We start from the raw sequence: 17,500 nt of genomic DNA on the forward strand, positions 1-17,500 counted from the left end.
ACACACACACACACACACACACACACACACACACCTGCAGCTCCAGGGTCCAGAGATGCCAACGCTGCTCTCCACCCACCCAGTGACCATCACTCTCACACACACACACACACACACACACACACACACACACACACACACACACACACACACACACACATACTCTCTGCTCTCCACCCAGTGACCATCACTCTCACACACACACACACACACACACACACACACACACACACACACACACACACACACACACACATACTCTCTGCTCTCCACCCAGTGACCATCTGCCAGTCAGGGCCGGGTGTCTCCCCCCAGACCCCATTACAGCAGAGAGGCGGAGAGAGCTGAGAACTCCTCAGTGAAGTTTCAGTGCTCACACACACACACACACCCTCGCACACACACACACTCACACAGACACACACGCACACACACATACACACAGATATACCTCAGAGAAATGTGTTTCAAGGTTCACACACACACACACACACACACACACACACACACACACACAGGCACACACACACACACAGCCACACACACACACACATATACCACAGAGAAATGTTTCAAGGTTCACACAGACACACACATACACACACACACACACACACACGCACACACATACACACAGATATACCTCAGAGAAATGTTTCAGTGTTCACACAGACACAGACACACACACACACACACGCACACTAGAGATAGTTTCTTTTAACAAAAAGAGGCTGTGTGTATTACACTTTTATTTACAGTCCATTAATTTACAGTTCATTAATTTACAGTCCATACATTTACACTCCATACATTTAGACTCCATACATTTACAGTCCATACATTTACAGTCCATACATTTAGACTCCATACATTTACAGTCCATATGGGGGAATAGTGTTTCAGGGGGTAGAGGAGTCATTAAACAATCTGAAGGTTGCTAGTACGATCCCGACCCCTCCGCACCAAGTGTTGAAGTGTCCTTAAGCAGGACACTGAACCCCCAACCCCACCCGATAGCCTCCACTGAACCCCCAACCCCACCCGATAGCCTCCACTGAACCCCCAACCCCACCCGATAGCCTCCACTGAACCCCCAACCCCACCCGATAGCCTCCACTGAACCCCCAACCCCATCCGATAGCCTCCACCATCTGTGTATGAATGGGCAGATGTCTGAGGCATTCATCTGTAAAGCGCTTTGAGTGCTCGATGAGTAGAAAGGGGCTATATGAATGCAGTCCATTTACCAGTGTGGCTGACATCTTTTGAAACCAGGCATAATTAATGCAACATATCACCAACAGCTGTAGCTTCAAGAGAAGAAAAAAAATGAACTGATCTTCTCTACTGTTGTTTCTTTGCTTTCTGGTTTGTTTTGAAAAAATCAGGTGTATAAAGACTAAATCTCTCTCAACATGTCTGAAATGCACTGAATCTATAAATAATTAAAGAATTGAAACTCTACCTGTTACTGCTTCAAGCCAAAAACAATAGAAAACGTATTATTATTAATGATTTGTTTGGCCTGGTATCTTTTTTGAAACCATCAGACTATGTAAATGGACCTTGGCTCCCAGCCCTCTGCTGCTGACCATGCTAACAGACACACACACACACACACACACACACACACACACACACACACACACACACACACGCGCACACACACACACACACGCACACACACACACACATGTACACATACAGCCACACACACACACACGCAGACATAAGGACACACATCAACACTAACACACACACACACACACACACACACACGCAGACGTACACACACACATCAACACTAACACACACACACACACACACACACACGCAGACGTACACACACACATCAACACATACCCAACATGCTGCTGCTGACCATGCTAGCCTGGAGCCTCCGCTGGGCTGAGCGCACCGCCGATGCTGGATGCAGACGCACAGGTGAGTGTCTACCTGGCCTAATGAGAACCTGTAGGGGCATGAATAATGCACGACTGGCTGTGTTTCTCTGTCTGGTCTCAGGTGTCAGGTGTCAGTCTCAGTGCTGACTCGGAGTCGGAGTCTGTCTCGGGCCAGACGGAGGCGTTTACAAAGGGGGAACGTCTTCCATCTACACACACAGTTCAAGTAGATGTTCCATTGGATAAGAGCCCAGGGTCGATAGAGCCCATTGGATAAGAGCCCAGGGTCGATAGAGCCCATTGGATAAGAGCCCAGAGTCGCTGTTGTCCATGTCAGTGTCAAAGCTGGCAGGGCTGGAGTGGCTGTTCATATTTAATTAATAAATTAATAAATATTAATTAATATTTAATTCATTAAATTAATTAAAATTAATAAAGTATTTATCTATCTATCTATGTTGTGTGTCACAGCTGGGATAGTCAGAACTGCGGTATCATGAAAGCTGCTGGGAACAGCTGGGATAGTCAGAACTGCGGCATCATGAAAGCTGTTGGGAACGCATCAGTCTCAAGTGTGGTGCAGATCTGGCCCAAATGGAGCGAAACCCCACCTGCTCTGGGCCAAGAGACTGCATCTATCTGAGCTGCTGTGCTGTGGTGTGTGGCCACCAACAGCCAAGCTGCTGTTCTGTGGTGTGTGTCCGGCTGGAGCTGAGCTGCTGGGCTGTGCTGTGGTGTGTGTCCGGCTGGAGCTGAGCTGCTTTTCTGTGGTGTGTGTCCAGCTATGGCCGAGCTGCTGTTCTGTGCTGTGGTGTGTGTCCGGCTGGAGCTGAGCTGCTTTTCTGTGCTGTGGTGTGTGTTGGCTGGAGCCGAGCTGCTGGGCTGTTCTGTGGTGTCTGTTGGCTGGAGCCAAGCTGCTGTTCTGTGGTGTGTGTCCGGCTGGAGCCAAGCTGCTGTTCTGTGGTGTGTGTCCGGCTGGAGCCAAGCTGCTGTTCTGTGGTGTGTGTCCGGCTGGAGCTGAGCTGCTGTGCTGTGGTGTGTGTCCGGCTGGAGCTGAGCTGCTGTTCTGTGGTGTGTGTCCGGCTGGAGCCAAGCTGCTGTTCTGTGGTGTGTGTCCGGCTGGAGCTGAGCTGCTGTGCTGTGGTGTGTGTCCGGCTGGAGCTGAGCTGCTGTTCTGTGGTGTGTGTCCGGCTGGAGCTGAGCTGCTGGGCTGTGCTGTGGTGTGTGTTGGCAGTGTGTGAGTCACAGCTGGGATGTTGGAGCGGTCAGATCTGATGCACGTGAGCGTGATTGCCAGCGCTGTCCTGAGAAGCCTCCTCAGCATGCCTACCCTGAACACCACCACCAGCCCCCAGGGTCTCTGATGACCCCCCTAACCCCCCTACCCTGAAAACCACCACCAGCCCCCAGGGTCTAAAACAATGTCAGACCCTGATCAGATCAGGAGTATACAGAATAGAGGTTTACATGCAGCCTCATACAGCTCACTGAAAATGAGGAATGGTTCAATAATGCTGCATACAGTTTTCATAATAATTTCAGTATATTGAAGTACCTTTATTTTTTAAGTTGTTAACAATTTGCTTTTCACTGAATGTAGTGAAATTTTAAAACTAAAAGATTGTCAAAAACCCTGGACCAGACCAAGACCAGACCCTTAGGAGCTGTTGTCAACAGCACATGTCTACCCAGCGAGTAGAACTGAACACAGAGACCCGCAGCTCAAATGTATGAGCCTGATGCAGACCACTACATGGCCATGGGTTCCATACCCATGGAACACACACACTACTGACACACAAAACCTGCCTGTACTTTCAGTTACTTTGTGTAAAATCAATTGTTAAATGAATGAGGCTGTTTCTCACTCTATAATTTGGGCTTTACAGACACCAGGTCATAACTGCTACTGAAGGGTCCTGTTATATAAAATGAATAGATGAAGCGAAGGCAAAGCACTACCTCAGAATAATAAGGTTCTATCTGCGTTCAGGTCAGTTTTGAGATATTGAGGTTTAAAGTTTTAGCATTGCATATACCAAAACTGACAAATGGGGCACATTTTTCAGAATAAAACACTCATTTTTTTTTTTAAACACCTTAAATAATGTTCATAAATTATGCCAGAATAGGAATATGTAAATAACTCAATTTTGACAAAAATGTCAGATAGAACCTTATTATTCTAGGGTAGCGAAGATTGTTCATGCCATAGAAAACACTTTAAAATACGCCCTCTGCCACCGCCGGTTCCTTCTACCCAGCAGGCCATTTCTCAGTAATGGCAGAGCAGGGCCTAATGCAGGGGAGCTGTTGTTCTCTTTATTTGATTATTTCTCTCAGCCCGGTGGTACCAATGGATCCCTTTTTAAAGGTAACATTATTCAATCCCCCCCTGCTAGCAGATGGCGCGTGCAGACCGAATGACTTCATAAGGAGCTGGCGTGTGAGCTATTCAGCTCGGCTAATGGAAGTGTATTCATATCAGGAGAGAGTGGGCTTTAATAGAGTTGGGTGAGGCTGTGTGAGGGTGTGTGTGTGTGTGTGTGTGTGTGTGTGTGTGTGTGTGTGTTGGTTGAGGCTGTTCCGTGAGCTTATTGAGACAAATAAGCCTAGCAACCGGGGGAAGGGCGCAGAGCCTGGAGTGTTTCAATTTAGGCAGCAAGATTAGGAGAGAGCACACACACACACATGCACGTCATGCTACACACACACACACAAACACACACATACATGCTGCACAGACAAACACACATGCATGCACATACACACACACACACACACACAACCACGCAAGGCATGCCACACACATGCATGCACACACACTGTATTTCTCTCCCTCTTACACACAAATACAGGAAGGAGAGACAGTGTGTGTGTGTGTGTGTGTGAATGTGGGTGTGTGAGTGTCTCCATAACTCTTAGCTGTACAGTTTGCCATATTTGGCAGCCCAAATGCTCTTACTGATATGCAAAACACAATGCACATGAATATGCAACACACAATCCAATTCCCAATGTACAGTATGTTTACATTATGTTTGCATGAGTTGAATGCTGTCCAAAATGAGAACATTAACATTACGTAACACTATAGTCAAAGGCAAACTACTGCAGGTTCGCAGACCTCATGCCGGAGGTCATCAGAAGGCCTTAGTTCTGTCATGCTTTCGACACAAATGCATAGTAAGGAGAGGGAACAATGCAAGGGTAAAGCAGACGGCTTGTTGAATTCAAATGTGTTCTGTCGTCTGGGGACGCCTTATAGCCACGTCTTAGATGTGTTTCGTATGTTCCGTAAATCTGACCCCTAATGCATGTTATTTTCCGCTCTTTGACCGCGTCGTTAACCATTTTAATTGCCTTCTTCCCGAGATAAGTAGATTGAGTCGTTCATCGTGTAGCCTTCGCTGTAACTTTGTGGTCGGTTCTAGAAGTCCTTACGATATGCCATCCAAGATTATCTTAATACTCTAACGCTTTGCTGTTGACGCTCGCTTCATTACCTCATGATATTGGTCATCTCATTTCACGGGCTTGATTTTCATTAGTCGCCCTGGCGGCTTTCCCATTAGCAAAATCATGGCTCAACGGAAAACGTCTGTCTAAAATAAACACACACACACAAGCAGAGTGGGGTCGAGGCATTTTACACAGAAAGTGACGCTAAGGGTTTATAGCGTAAGACAGATTTAGTTATACACATTAAATGGTACAAAAGAAAATGAACGTATGCCTTTTAAACGATTTTCTAAACATTCATAGCTATGCCAACCGTAATCCGAATCAAAACATTTAGCAAATCTGGTTGGTAATGCAGCCCACACATATTTCAGTCATTGTTGTATTTACCTACGGTTAAAAAAAATCTGCAAGAGGACTCTGTAAAAAGCAAACTCTCTCCATGGCATCGGCCAAGTTGTTTTCCCTTGCAGAGCAGAAGTTGTTCCATTTGCTGACGCTAGGAGCTGTCCGCGGTGCTGGAACGTCAGCGGTGGGCTGTCTTGAAGAAGCTGACAGCACAGGGAGCAGGCAATCCGCTTACTGAGCGTTCGGATGAAACGTTCGATGCATTGCTCTTCTTATGTCCGTCGCGTTTGCTTACTGGACGTCTAGTTTTAAACGAGCGGGTCTGCAGAACTGACTGTTGTTCGTTGAGTATACCGGACAGTGCGGGAAAAAAAAATATCGAGGAAATTATTTGACCCGAGGACATATTATTTTGTGAATCGAAGGACAGATTCCAGTTGAAATGTTTGTTAAATTTGGAACCCAGTTCCACTTGCTTTTTTTAATTCTAACAATCGATGTCTCAGTGACGCACATATATGGCCAAGGTAAGACATTTATTTTTTAATAATTTGTACTGTTGGATTACGACTCTCTTCAATTGACTTATTTTAGAGTGGACTCCTTGTGTATGAGTTACTCTACGGCCAGGTCAGGACAACACAAAAGTGTAGTCGTACACTCGTAAATGTACTTCTTTGTGCGTGTGTTTGAAACACATTCCATTTGTGCATTTTAGAGGCATCGCTATGATGTAGTAGTAGCATCAGTGCAAGCGGTTTAAGTTTGAACGAGCTGACCTGGCGACACTCACGTTGCAAAAAATAAATGGCCGGACAAGAAAACAGTTTGTTTCGTAATGCCTGCTGACCAGGATTAACACCTACGCAGTGTCTCAGAGATTCAAAATAAAGAAGTTCAACAGGTCGCCAGTGTCCTCCGTCTTCTCCCAGGCAGAGTAATGCTGTTGTGTAAATGAGACGACCGTTAGGAAACCTGATTGTTGCGAATACTTCCTTTGCAAAGACGTCAACCAGACGAATACAATTGTAGTCACGCACATGTTGGAGGGCCTTTAATAGAATGTCAATTTATGAATATTTAAATAAGGATGTTTTTGACTCTCTGGCCGTCTTTGTTCCCTTTTTGTATTAACTGTAACCTATCCGTACAGTGAGTAATGGACACGATATTGTTTATACTGTCATAATTGAATTACGCTTTTTTGAATAACTAGGGAAACTGTAATGTGTTGACAAGTTGTTCATGCATCAACGGAGAGAAGTAAATACGGAACTATTGAGCCCGTGTGGCAGACGGCCGGGGGTGATGAGACTTTAATCCCCATGAATCGTGGCAGATTACCATCCGATCTGTTTGACACAGTTGGAGCGAAATAGCCTGGCTCCATTGTGTAAAGTGCCCCGCATATTCCCAATTCATTATGTGCTTGGTAGATGCTGCCTATCCGGCTCTCCCATCCAGTAGCATACAGACGATTGTTGTGCGTACAGGAAATCTCCTTGCTCTTCCAACTTCTTGTCTTCTTTGTCTAAACTACCCCCTGCTCATTCCCGCATATTTTCTGTCTTTTGTGGTGTGTTGACAGTCTATAAAGTATTTAGATAATGTGATATCACTTACCTAGTCGTCTAAAGGACTTGTTTTTCACACAACACAAAGCTACAAAGTGAGTCTGTCTGTAAGCTCAGAATGTATTCAAGTCAGTCACCTCGTCATTTCTTGTAAATAACACAAGAAAATGCCAGACAGTCTGCAGGGTCTCAGTATTCATACAATCAAACTCTGCAGTGTCAAGAAAAGTACCTTTCCCCATAAATAACTCTGGCATGGCGTGTTATTTTGAATCATATTTGACAAAGTCAGCAGCAACAGGACTGTATTATTTTGACTTAAGCATGAATAATAGCATACTCTGAAAGTGTTGTAACTTAGTGTGAACTATTATCTACAATTCCTCACCCAGTTGCTCTTTTCAAAATATGGTGACAAACACTGTACAGTGCCGACACTTTTCAAGCATGGAAAAGGTTTAAAACTTTAAAAAGCCTCACTGGTCGACCATAATGTAGTACATACCTCTTTTAGAATGATGACCACGACTTAAGTCTATATGGTTTTGTCATTATTTTTTACAAATTAATTTTAATTCCCTTTGTACCTGAACAAACATCAGTCGACCTTGCTATGTTTATCAAGTTGAGTGTAGAGGTATTTATAAGTATTATTCAAGTATACATTTTTTCTCCAAAAAAGAATCCCCAACTATGCATAAGTACAAAGGCCTAACAAATGTGTAAAAATCCAGACCAGTTAGTTTTGAGATGATATTGACACCATTTTGGAAAATTAGTTTTACGTGGGAATTTGTCCTCACTGCTGTTGTGGCCCTTGCTTGAAACACCAGTAACGACAACTTACACTAAGGACTGTATGTATCAGTATCTCATTTACTATCACAAATAAACATACATTTGACGTCATGAAAGTAATTATGATTTTAAAAGAATTCAAAGCTATTATGATTTTTTTATGGCAAAATTGAGTGCAGCTGAGAGACAGAAGTTGTACAGGTAGAGATGAGATGTAGATCCAGCTCATAAAGTTTTCCCTGAGGGATGATGTCAGCCAACTAGCCACCTAGCTACCGAGCCGTCGGCAAGACAAACACCATCCCTGTTCAGGAGGTTAGAAAATTAATTAATTAAGGTGATTGCTCTGCAACTTCCTTTTGATTGTGCATAAAATATTTGTAGCACAGAAGGGCCAGATATTGACTCACAGCAGCTTCTGTTGGAAGATACCTTAATGAAAGGGACAGAGACACATGCCTTGGGAAAGCGCCTGAGAAGCTACAACACACGCCTCATGAACTTCAGATACTGGGGCTTTGAAATTGTCCAAATCTAGATGAGACGGTGGCATCTACTGTCTGCAGTAATTTGAAAGAATGTCATTATGGCGAATGTCAGCTCACAGCTTATCCTCCTCTGAAAGCTGCGTCTGATAAAGGGACAACAATCACACAGTGGTGCCTCGACAAAGTAAACCACTCAGAGTGTGCAGAGGAAGAGAAGACGAGCTGTGTAACAGTGAAGAAGAAAATAGAGTTCATAGAGGATGCACTTCAATCTCAGTTCCAGACCAGACTCTTCAAGTTCCAAACACATCCTCAGCAAACTATGGCAATACAACTCTTACAGGATCGTCTTCCAACGGCTCTCTCATTCATGTTGATTTCAGCTGAATTTATAATAGCACATCTGACAATGGGGTATGGGACTGTCCTTGTGATGGGCAAATGGGGTATGGGCCTGTCCTTGTGATGGGCAATGGGGTATGGGCCTGTCCTTGTTACGGACTTGAGATCAGCCCACTCACACACACACACACACTCTCACACACACACACACACACACACACACATACACACACACACCCACACCACACACACACACACACACACACACATATACATACATACACACACAGATGTGGCACAGACCCAATCACACAGCCAGCCGCTATAATATCTGGAAAAGCACTGGCTTTTATTTCCTACCCAGAATCCTATTCACATAGTTTAATTTGTGGTGTTTGTCCTTGCCTCTTGCCGTAACTCTGTTCAGTTGTCTGAGTACATCTGGGCTGTTCTGTGATTGGTGCTTCGGCTTGTGTGGACATTCTGGTAATGGTGAATAGCAGCTTTGTCTTCTGTAGTTTGAAAACGTCTTCAGAGTTTTCATGTTTTTTTTTTTTCTTTGTTTAATATGCAAGGTATGTCTGGGCAACATCCGTTTGTGCTTCTCTCTCCCAGCTGCTGTGTTGTTGTTTTTGAAAATTGAAATGAGTTTATCGTTGCCGTTGCACTGAGAAATGATAATTTCAAAGAGAGGACATAGTGAAGAGCTTCCTTTTAAGAATGCGCAATTAGACACGGTCCTGTTCTGACTTCCTAAAGGTACATGCTAACTAACTAACATATAATATACTGAACTTAACTGAAAGATGCCGGAATAATTGAATACATTGTTTGGCTCTGTGTCTTCTGTTGTTTATGTTAGCTAGGTATGTAGCACTGTCCTTGAAGCTCAAACCAGCTATGGCTCCCGCCTCATTTTAATGCTTTGGAAGTGTCTGTCTGTATCTGTACGATTCTGGTGATTCTCAGTTAACACTCTAAGGTCCAAGGCCTTTTAGACTTTTCTAAGTTGTCTGACATGCCTTGATGTTTTTGTACATTTTGCTTAACTAAAAACATTGATGCACAAATGGAATATATGATTCTATTCTAGAAGACCTCAGCAATAATATTAGAAAAGGGTTCAATGTTTCCGTGGTTGTTCTTTTTATGTCTCTAAGATGAAAACTAAAAAAAAATATCCCGGACGAGGGATATAGACCTTTTAGTGTTAAGCATACCTGGCTCTTCTGTTTGGGAGCACAGCGTGTATAGCAACAAAGCCACACTTAATTGTTGATCACGGTTAATAATGTCGAAGGCTCACCTTGTTTTAATGAACTAATTACAGCTCTGAAAAACAGTCTTTTGTATGTAGTAGGTGCCGATTGTTCTATGTTACATCCCTAAACCCTGTGTGAATCCTGTAAGAAACATACGCAATGAGTCGTAATGAGTGAATCAGTCGATCAAGCAATCGATGTATGACACTTAGGGCAACTTCAAATAAAGCGTTTTTTTTTCATGTTCATCAGTGAGTTTCTGATCGAAGCCTGAGGACATAATGCCACATAATCACAGGGGGCAGGAAGTAGTGATGAATAGGAACTGAGCTGCACACACACACACACACAGACACATACACACACACACACACACACACACATAGACACACACACACACACACACACACACACACACACACACACACACACAGACACATACACACACACACACACACACACACACACATAGACACACACACACACACACACACACACACACACACAGACACACACACACACACACACACACACAGACACACACACACACACACACACACACACACACACACACACACACATAGACACACACACACACACACACACACACACACACACACACACACACACACACACACACACACACACACACACACACACACACACACGTGCACTCTGCACAATGTGGGTGAATTGGAGAGGAGGAGACGAGGACGACACCTGTTTTTCAGAGTGGTGCTGATTGAGGCCATCAAGGACTTTTCAACCACTGTTCAATAGCCATAATTAGTCTGCCTTTAAATCAGCTCGTTTTTTAATTCAGCTTGTCTTTCCAGATGTCATTATGCCGGAGTGCCTCTTTATACCTCAGTTTGAAATGAGGATAGTGCTCATAATAGAATACTCTAGTACGAATGGAGAACACGGAGGAATATTTTTCCTTCCAAAAAAAAAACTGAATATGCACAGGTGCTTTTTAAATACATACCTACATTAAAATACACAACTTTATTGAAATATTTTTTTTTTCTAAATAACATTATATTGTTTTATAATAATGGCTGTTGCGCTATAGTAAGTGAACTGATTTATCTTTCTATCTGTCACATCAAAATGACACATGAAACTACACAATGTTGTATTGCACCTTTAAACTTCACAGAGATGTCAACAGCTCAACACTGTTTATCTGTTAGAGCTTCCTGTGCACTTATGTCACTTCCTGGCACTGAAATGTTCCGTCTTATTCATGTTCCTGTAGAGTTAAAAGAGAGTCGGTTAGAGATGTGGGATTAATGAGCTGTGCTGCTCATGAGGGTCTCCCCATCACTGTGCCTCATGTGATCGCCCTCCCGCCTGCGACCACCAGGGGAAAGACACATTCATCATCTGCTGTAGAACAGAGGCACCATTATCGAACACCGGGAAATGCTCCTAAGTTCTTAAAAGTCATTAAGACAAACTCGTATTCATTTTAATTTCCCCTGAAATCATATAATAGTCCTTAATGTGTTTTAAGTGATTCTTCATTTGGAAACTGACAGCTTTAATTTCTTCTTAATCATTTGATATGCGGTAATCAAACCCTTAATTATCCTTTAGTAAATCCAGAAATCTACTTAATATTACTGAATAAACCAGACTTACACAAGAAGGCAGGATAAATCACCGTATAGAGTATGTCACAGGATTTCATCACCTACTGTATAGTGAATCATTTAATGAGACAAGGCCTTCTCCAAAACTGAAATTGAGTTCAGAGTTCAGAGTTAAATGCAGGCATTTTCATATTGGCATGATTATCTGTTGCCTCTTTCCAGTTGAAGCTAAATGTCCAATGACTCATCACTCATCTTAAACCACTCTCAGTCATCAGAGCTTCACTCATCCATTCATTTGCATATCAACTATCTTGTTTCAGTTTAAAAAAACCAAACAAAACTAAAAACATACATCCCAGATAAGGCTATATATTTTTAAAGCATCCATTCATTCGTTTGTTCATTCATTCATCCATCCATTCATTCATTCAGCCGTTCGTTAGTTCATTAATTAATTAATCCATTCATTCATCCATGCATTTATCCACTCATTCACACATTCTCTTGTCTCAGTTGTAAAACCTGATGTCCAAGACTTCATTTATTGTCATTTTAAACATTTACTTTTAAATTCGTCCATTCATCCCCCAGTGTGAGGAGAGAGAGCGAACGAGAGAGCGAGCGAGTGAGCGCACCTCAGATCCTTTCCCAGCCTCTCTCTGGTCTGTCAGCGGCTGCCTCTCTCTCTCTCTCTCTCTCTCTCTCTCTCTCTCTCTCTCTCTCTCTGGTCTGTCAGCGGCTGCCGGGACTCTGCACACAGTGCAGTAATCAGCTCTGGCGTCTGCTTTCCCTCCCTAAGAGGGCATCTCCAAACCCATTAGGCCCAGAGACAGACAGCTTCAGCTCTCTCTCTCTTCTCTCTCTCTCTCTCTCTCGCTCTCTCTCTCTCTCTCTCGCTCTCTCTCTCTCTTCTCTCTCTCTCTCTCTCGCTCTCTCTCTCTCTCTCTCGCTCTCTCTCTCTCTTCTCTCTCTCTCGCTCTCTCTCTCTCTTCTCTCTCTCTCTCTCTCGCTCTCTCTCTCTCTCGCTCTCTCTCTCTCTTCTCTCTCTCTCTCTCTCTCGCTCTCTCTCTCTCTCTCTCTTCACCTGGGCCTAGTGGCACAGTCTTCAATTTTATGCTCACTTTTAAAACCCAGATTGAAACCTCACTTTTATACAATGTCCTTCCCCGGGTTTTTAGTAGGTGACGCATTCCTTTTCACTGCATTTGTCTGAGGTAAGGCTTTTGTTTGTGCGTGTTAGTCAGTCCGTTTTTTTGGTCAAGTGGACCTTTACTTCTAATTTTATTATTTTGTGATTAATTTGTGATTAATTAATTGTTTTATTCTGTTCTAATATCCATGTATATGGCTTCATGTGTCTGTTAGTTTTTCTCTTGTCATTTCTCTTTACTACTTTTTAATTCTTTGCTTTTACTAATTATTATTTACTTATATTACGGTTTTAGCTTTTTTTTTTTTTTTCCTGTTATTCACCTCGAGTGTAAAGCGCTTTAAGGAACAACTCCTGTTCTCTCTAAATGTGCTTTACAAATGAATGTGACGCTTGACCCGCACAACAGCACAGGCTGGACCCGCTGTGGCTCCGGTCCACTGAGCCCTGGCCAGCTGTGGGCCGGATGGGGACCAGAACCGGCCCGTCTGGGGTTGAAGCGGAACTAGCGAGCTGTGTGTGAAAGACAAGGAGGTACAGCCCCTGTGTGATGCGTTTGGAGGCGGCCGCTTTAACATTCATAGCCAGCGTTTGACCTCAGAACCGACCCGGGACTGCCCTGGCAGTAATGCTCTCTAAAGAAAGACCTGATTGAATTCATCTAGACGCATAAACATACTTCATGGAGCGGCAGAGAGAGAGATAATGATGTTGGGGAGCCACCGGCAGAGGGAAGGGTGTCCGCTGAAGTAATTAAGGCTCTGGAGAATGAGAGAGGGAAACGCACTGAATGGTGTGTTTTGTAATCATCTAGTGCTTATAATAATAAATATATTTTTATATAATATTTGTGTTTCATTTTCAGAGTCGGCTTTATAAAACTACAGGCTTGGTCACAATCGGTTAAATGAAAACATTAATATTAGATTATAGGAGCCTCATTTTTGTTGAGCTGGATTTTTAGGGATGAAAGTAATCACATGAGGAATTGTGAATATTGTGTCTGCAGCGAAGAGTAGCTACGTATGAATGAATGAACCACATTGTTTTTGCCCCAGAGCAGACAGAAAAGGTCAAAAGGATAGTGCCTTTGTGATTAAGATGGCAGCAGTGTTTGTATTTCACATCATTTTTGTGTCAGTGTGTGTGTGTGTGTGTGTGTGTGTGTGTGTGTGTGTGTGTGTGTGTGTGTGTGTGTGTGTGTGTGTGTGTGTTTGTGTGTGTGTGTCTATGTGTGTGTGCTGGTTGGTTGTTGATACATCTTTGCATTCAAGATCCACAATTGTTGTTGTGACTTCTGTGAGAGTGCTGGCCAGACACTGCCCAAATGTCGTCTGTTCAAGCTTCCGGTGTCCAAGCTTCCTCTGTCCAAGCGTCCTCTGTCCAAGCGTCCTCTGTCCACACGTCTGGTGTCCAAGCGTCCTCTGTCCAAGCTTCCTCTGTCCAAGTGTCCTCTGTCTAAGTGTCCTCTGTCCAAGCGTCCTCTGTCTAAGCGTCCTCTGTCCAAGTGTCCTCTGTCCAAGCGTCCTCTGTCTAAGCGTCCTCTGTCCAAGCGTCCTCTGTCCAAGTGTCCTCTGTCCAAGCGTCCTCTGTCCAGGCGTCAGGTGTCCGAGCGTCCTCTGTCCAAGCGTCCTCTGTCCAAGCGTCCTCTGTCCAAGTGTCCTCTGTCCAAGCGTCCTCTGTCCAAGTGTCCTCTGTCCAAGCCTCCTCTGTCCAAGTGTCCTCTGTCCAAGCGTCCTCTGTCCAAGCGTCCTCTGTCTCTTGTGTTCATTCCTGCTGAGAGGAGTGTGTGGGTGTGTTGCCCCCTCTCTTGATGGAATTAGAGTGGAAGAACACGGCTTACTCCAAAACATGTGCATACACAGAATTCAGCTTGTCTATTTTGCCCTTATCCATCCCTCTGGCCCAGAGTTGGCCCTGAAGCGGCCCAGCGTTGGTGCTGATCCGTCCCAGAGCCAGAGGCTGAGAGAGATGGAGTGTTTACCTCCCGTGGGTAAGTGGCATCGGATTGGCCACGCAAGGCCAAAAGAACTGTGGCCCCAGCCACTTAAGATGCCAGACATTTGCAGTCAGGCAGCCATGAAATTGGGCTGTCAAGGTGGCAGATTAGGACTTGACATTTGGACTTAAAGAGGGCCGTATATGAACCATTTGCTGCCTGGCATTTCATCACTATTTTTTTTTTTAGAAAGAAAAAGCTCAAACGCTCCATCGCTGGTTACACCTCTAATAGGTATAATGAAAGTTGACATTTTCTAAAGGGGTAGCATTTTGTTGTCAGAATCCAGGGTGCATCCATCTCTCTCACCTCTTGCCCTTAGGGTGATGTGATTGGCTTTATAATCAGCTACCCAGTTATTAATTCAATTCACATTGCCACCATAGGCCTTGTGTCACCCCAGTGGTGTAGGGTGTTGTGGGTACTGTAGTCCAGCTTGTGGCGGATTATATATAAATATATATATATATATATATATATATAAAAAGAAAGATGAATCCTCTGTTGAAATGATTCATGTTTAGATTTAAAAATAAGGCTAAAAAATGGGTACCTGTTTTGCCCTCTTTGTTCCTTGGTATTATGGACTACAGAGAGACCCTGTAGTGTGGTGGGTTGCCTATGGATGGAGACTGGTAATGAATACCCTTCCTCAAGGTATGTGGTTTTCATTAGTAGATCATGCCCTCCAGTCATGTTAGAGCGTGTATGAATTAGAAGAAGGCAGTCAGCAGTGTCTTGGGGCGCGGGTGACTTAAGTCTACACAGATACATGTTGTATTGTTTCCAAGGTGACTTAAGTCTGCACAGATACATGTTGTATTGTTTCCAAGGTGACTTACGTCTGCACAGATACATGTTCTAATGTTCCGAGGTGACTTAAGTCTGCACAGATACATGTTGTATTGTTCCAAGGTGACTTAAGTCTGCACAGATACATGTTGTATTGTTTCCAAGGTGACTTAAGTCTGCACAGATACACGTTCTAATGTTTCCAAGGTGACTTAAGTCTGCACAGATACACGTTCTAATGTTTCCAAGGTGACTTAAGTCTGCACAGATACATGTTCTATTGTTTCCAAGGTGACTTAAGTATGCACAGATACATGTTCTATTGTTTCCAAGGTGACTTAAGTCTGCACAGATACATGTTCTATTGTTCCGAGGTGACTTAAGTCTGCACAGATACATGTTGTATTGTTTCCAAGGTGACTTAAGTCTGCACAGATACATGTTCTATTGTTCCGAGGTGACTTAAGTCTGCACAGATACATGTTGTATTGTTCCGAGGTGACTTAAGTCTGCACAGATACATGTTCTATTGTTCTGAGGTAATGCACAAAGACAGTAGAAGAGAGAGATGGGGCACACAGACAGAGTTTGAGCTGCTTCACTGTGAACTGACCTTGACTCGAGTGATTCAGTCTTCACAGAGAGAGAGGTATCCTTGTTTGATTGGTAAAATATCGACCGTACAGTTCCCTCCTGCCTTTTCTTCATCATTTCTTTCTCTCTCTCTCTTTTTCTTATCATTCATTTCTCTCTCTCTCTTTTCCTAATCATTTCTCTCTCTCTCTTTATTTTCTTTGAATTTTTTTCTTTCCCATTTCTCTCTGTCTGTCTTTCTCTCTCACTCTCTCTCTCTCTCTCTCTCTCTCTCTCTCTCTCTCTCTCTCTCACTTCCCTGTAAATCCATGGCGAATCACACAAAGCCTACCTTTGTGACTCTCGCATGTGCATTTATATAGATACTTATAAATGCTTCCAGGGTGTGCGATATTGTCTCATAACATCCAAACGGAATCCTGTTATGACAGAAGATAGAATCCTGTCCGTTATTTCCGTTGCCTGGAGAGGGAGGACGCAGGAAACTCTTTTCACACATAAGTGCCTCCAGAGTGACTCCCGTACAGTATGGCCGACTCACGCTTATTAGAGAAGGGATTCTGAGCCGTATTCACCCCACAGGTCAGACTCTCTCCGCTTTGCTCCTCTCCTCCTCTTCTCCTCCCCTCTCCTCTCCTCCTCTTCTCCTCCCCTCTCCTTTCCTCTCTTCTCCTCTCCTCTCCTCTCCTTTTCTCTCCTCTCCTCTCCTTTTCTCTCCTCTCCTCTCCTCTCCCCCTCTTCTCCTCTCCTCTCCTCTCCTCTCCTCTCCTCTCCTCTCCTCTCCTTTTCTCTCTGCTTCGTTCCTTTCATTTCCTCTCGGCTCCTCTCCGCTTCTCTTCTCTCCTTCCTCTCCTCCCCTCCTCTCACCCCCTCTGGTCTCCCTCCAGACGCCCGCCTGTGTGTGTGTCTGTGACCGCCGTGTTCTGTGCAATCCAAATCCAATCTCAGTTCATCAGATGAGTCCCACCGCCTCGCCCTCCAGGCTCCCCTGCTGTAGATTGATGGATCTGCGCTGAGGAAATATTTTCCCGTCTTGAAGCTGGCACTTAAAAAAGGGCCTGTCAAGTCTCTGGCTCTCACCCCTTACTCTGGCCCTGGCTCTCAGAGATGCACAGCGGAGTGATGGGAACATGGAGAGACAGACAGATACATTGAATTTACCATTTCCGCTTGGCAGATTCTTTCA

At 44.1% G+C, this 17,500-nt stretch overlaps 1 protein-coding gene across 1 annotated transcript in view; it reads left to right on the forward strand.

Annotated features, from left to right (window-relative positions):
- Positions 1-6,156: 6,156 nt before the first annotated feature.
- sez6a (seizure related 6 homolog a) overlaps positions 6,157-17,500 on the forward strand; it is a gene marked incomplete at both ends in the record, with an annotated part of 135,562 nt that continues 124,218 nt past the window's right edge. The window contains one exon of the mRNA XM_080833578.1: positions 6,157-6,241. Coding sequence (XP_080689704.1) covers positions 6,157-6,241 — 85 coding nt within the window. The remainder of the gene's footprint in view (positions 6,242-17,500) is intronic.

This window comes from Sprattus sprattus, assembly GCF_963457725.1.
Source record: "Sprattus sprattus genome assembly, chromosome: 1".
Classification (NCBI taxonomy): Eukaryota; Metazoa; Chordata; class Actinopteri; order Clupeiformes; family Clupeidae; genus Sprattus; species Sprattus sprattus.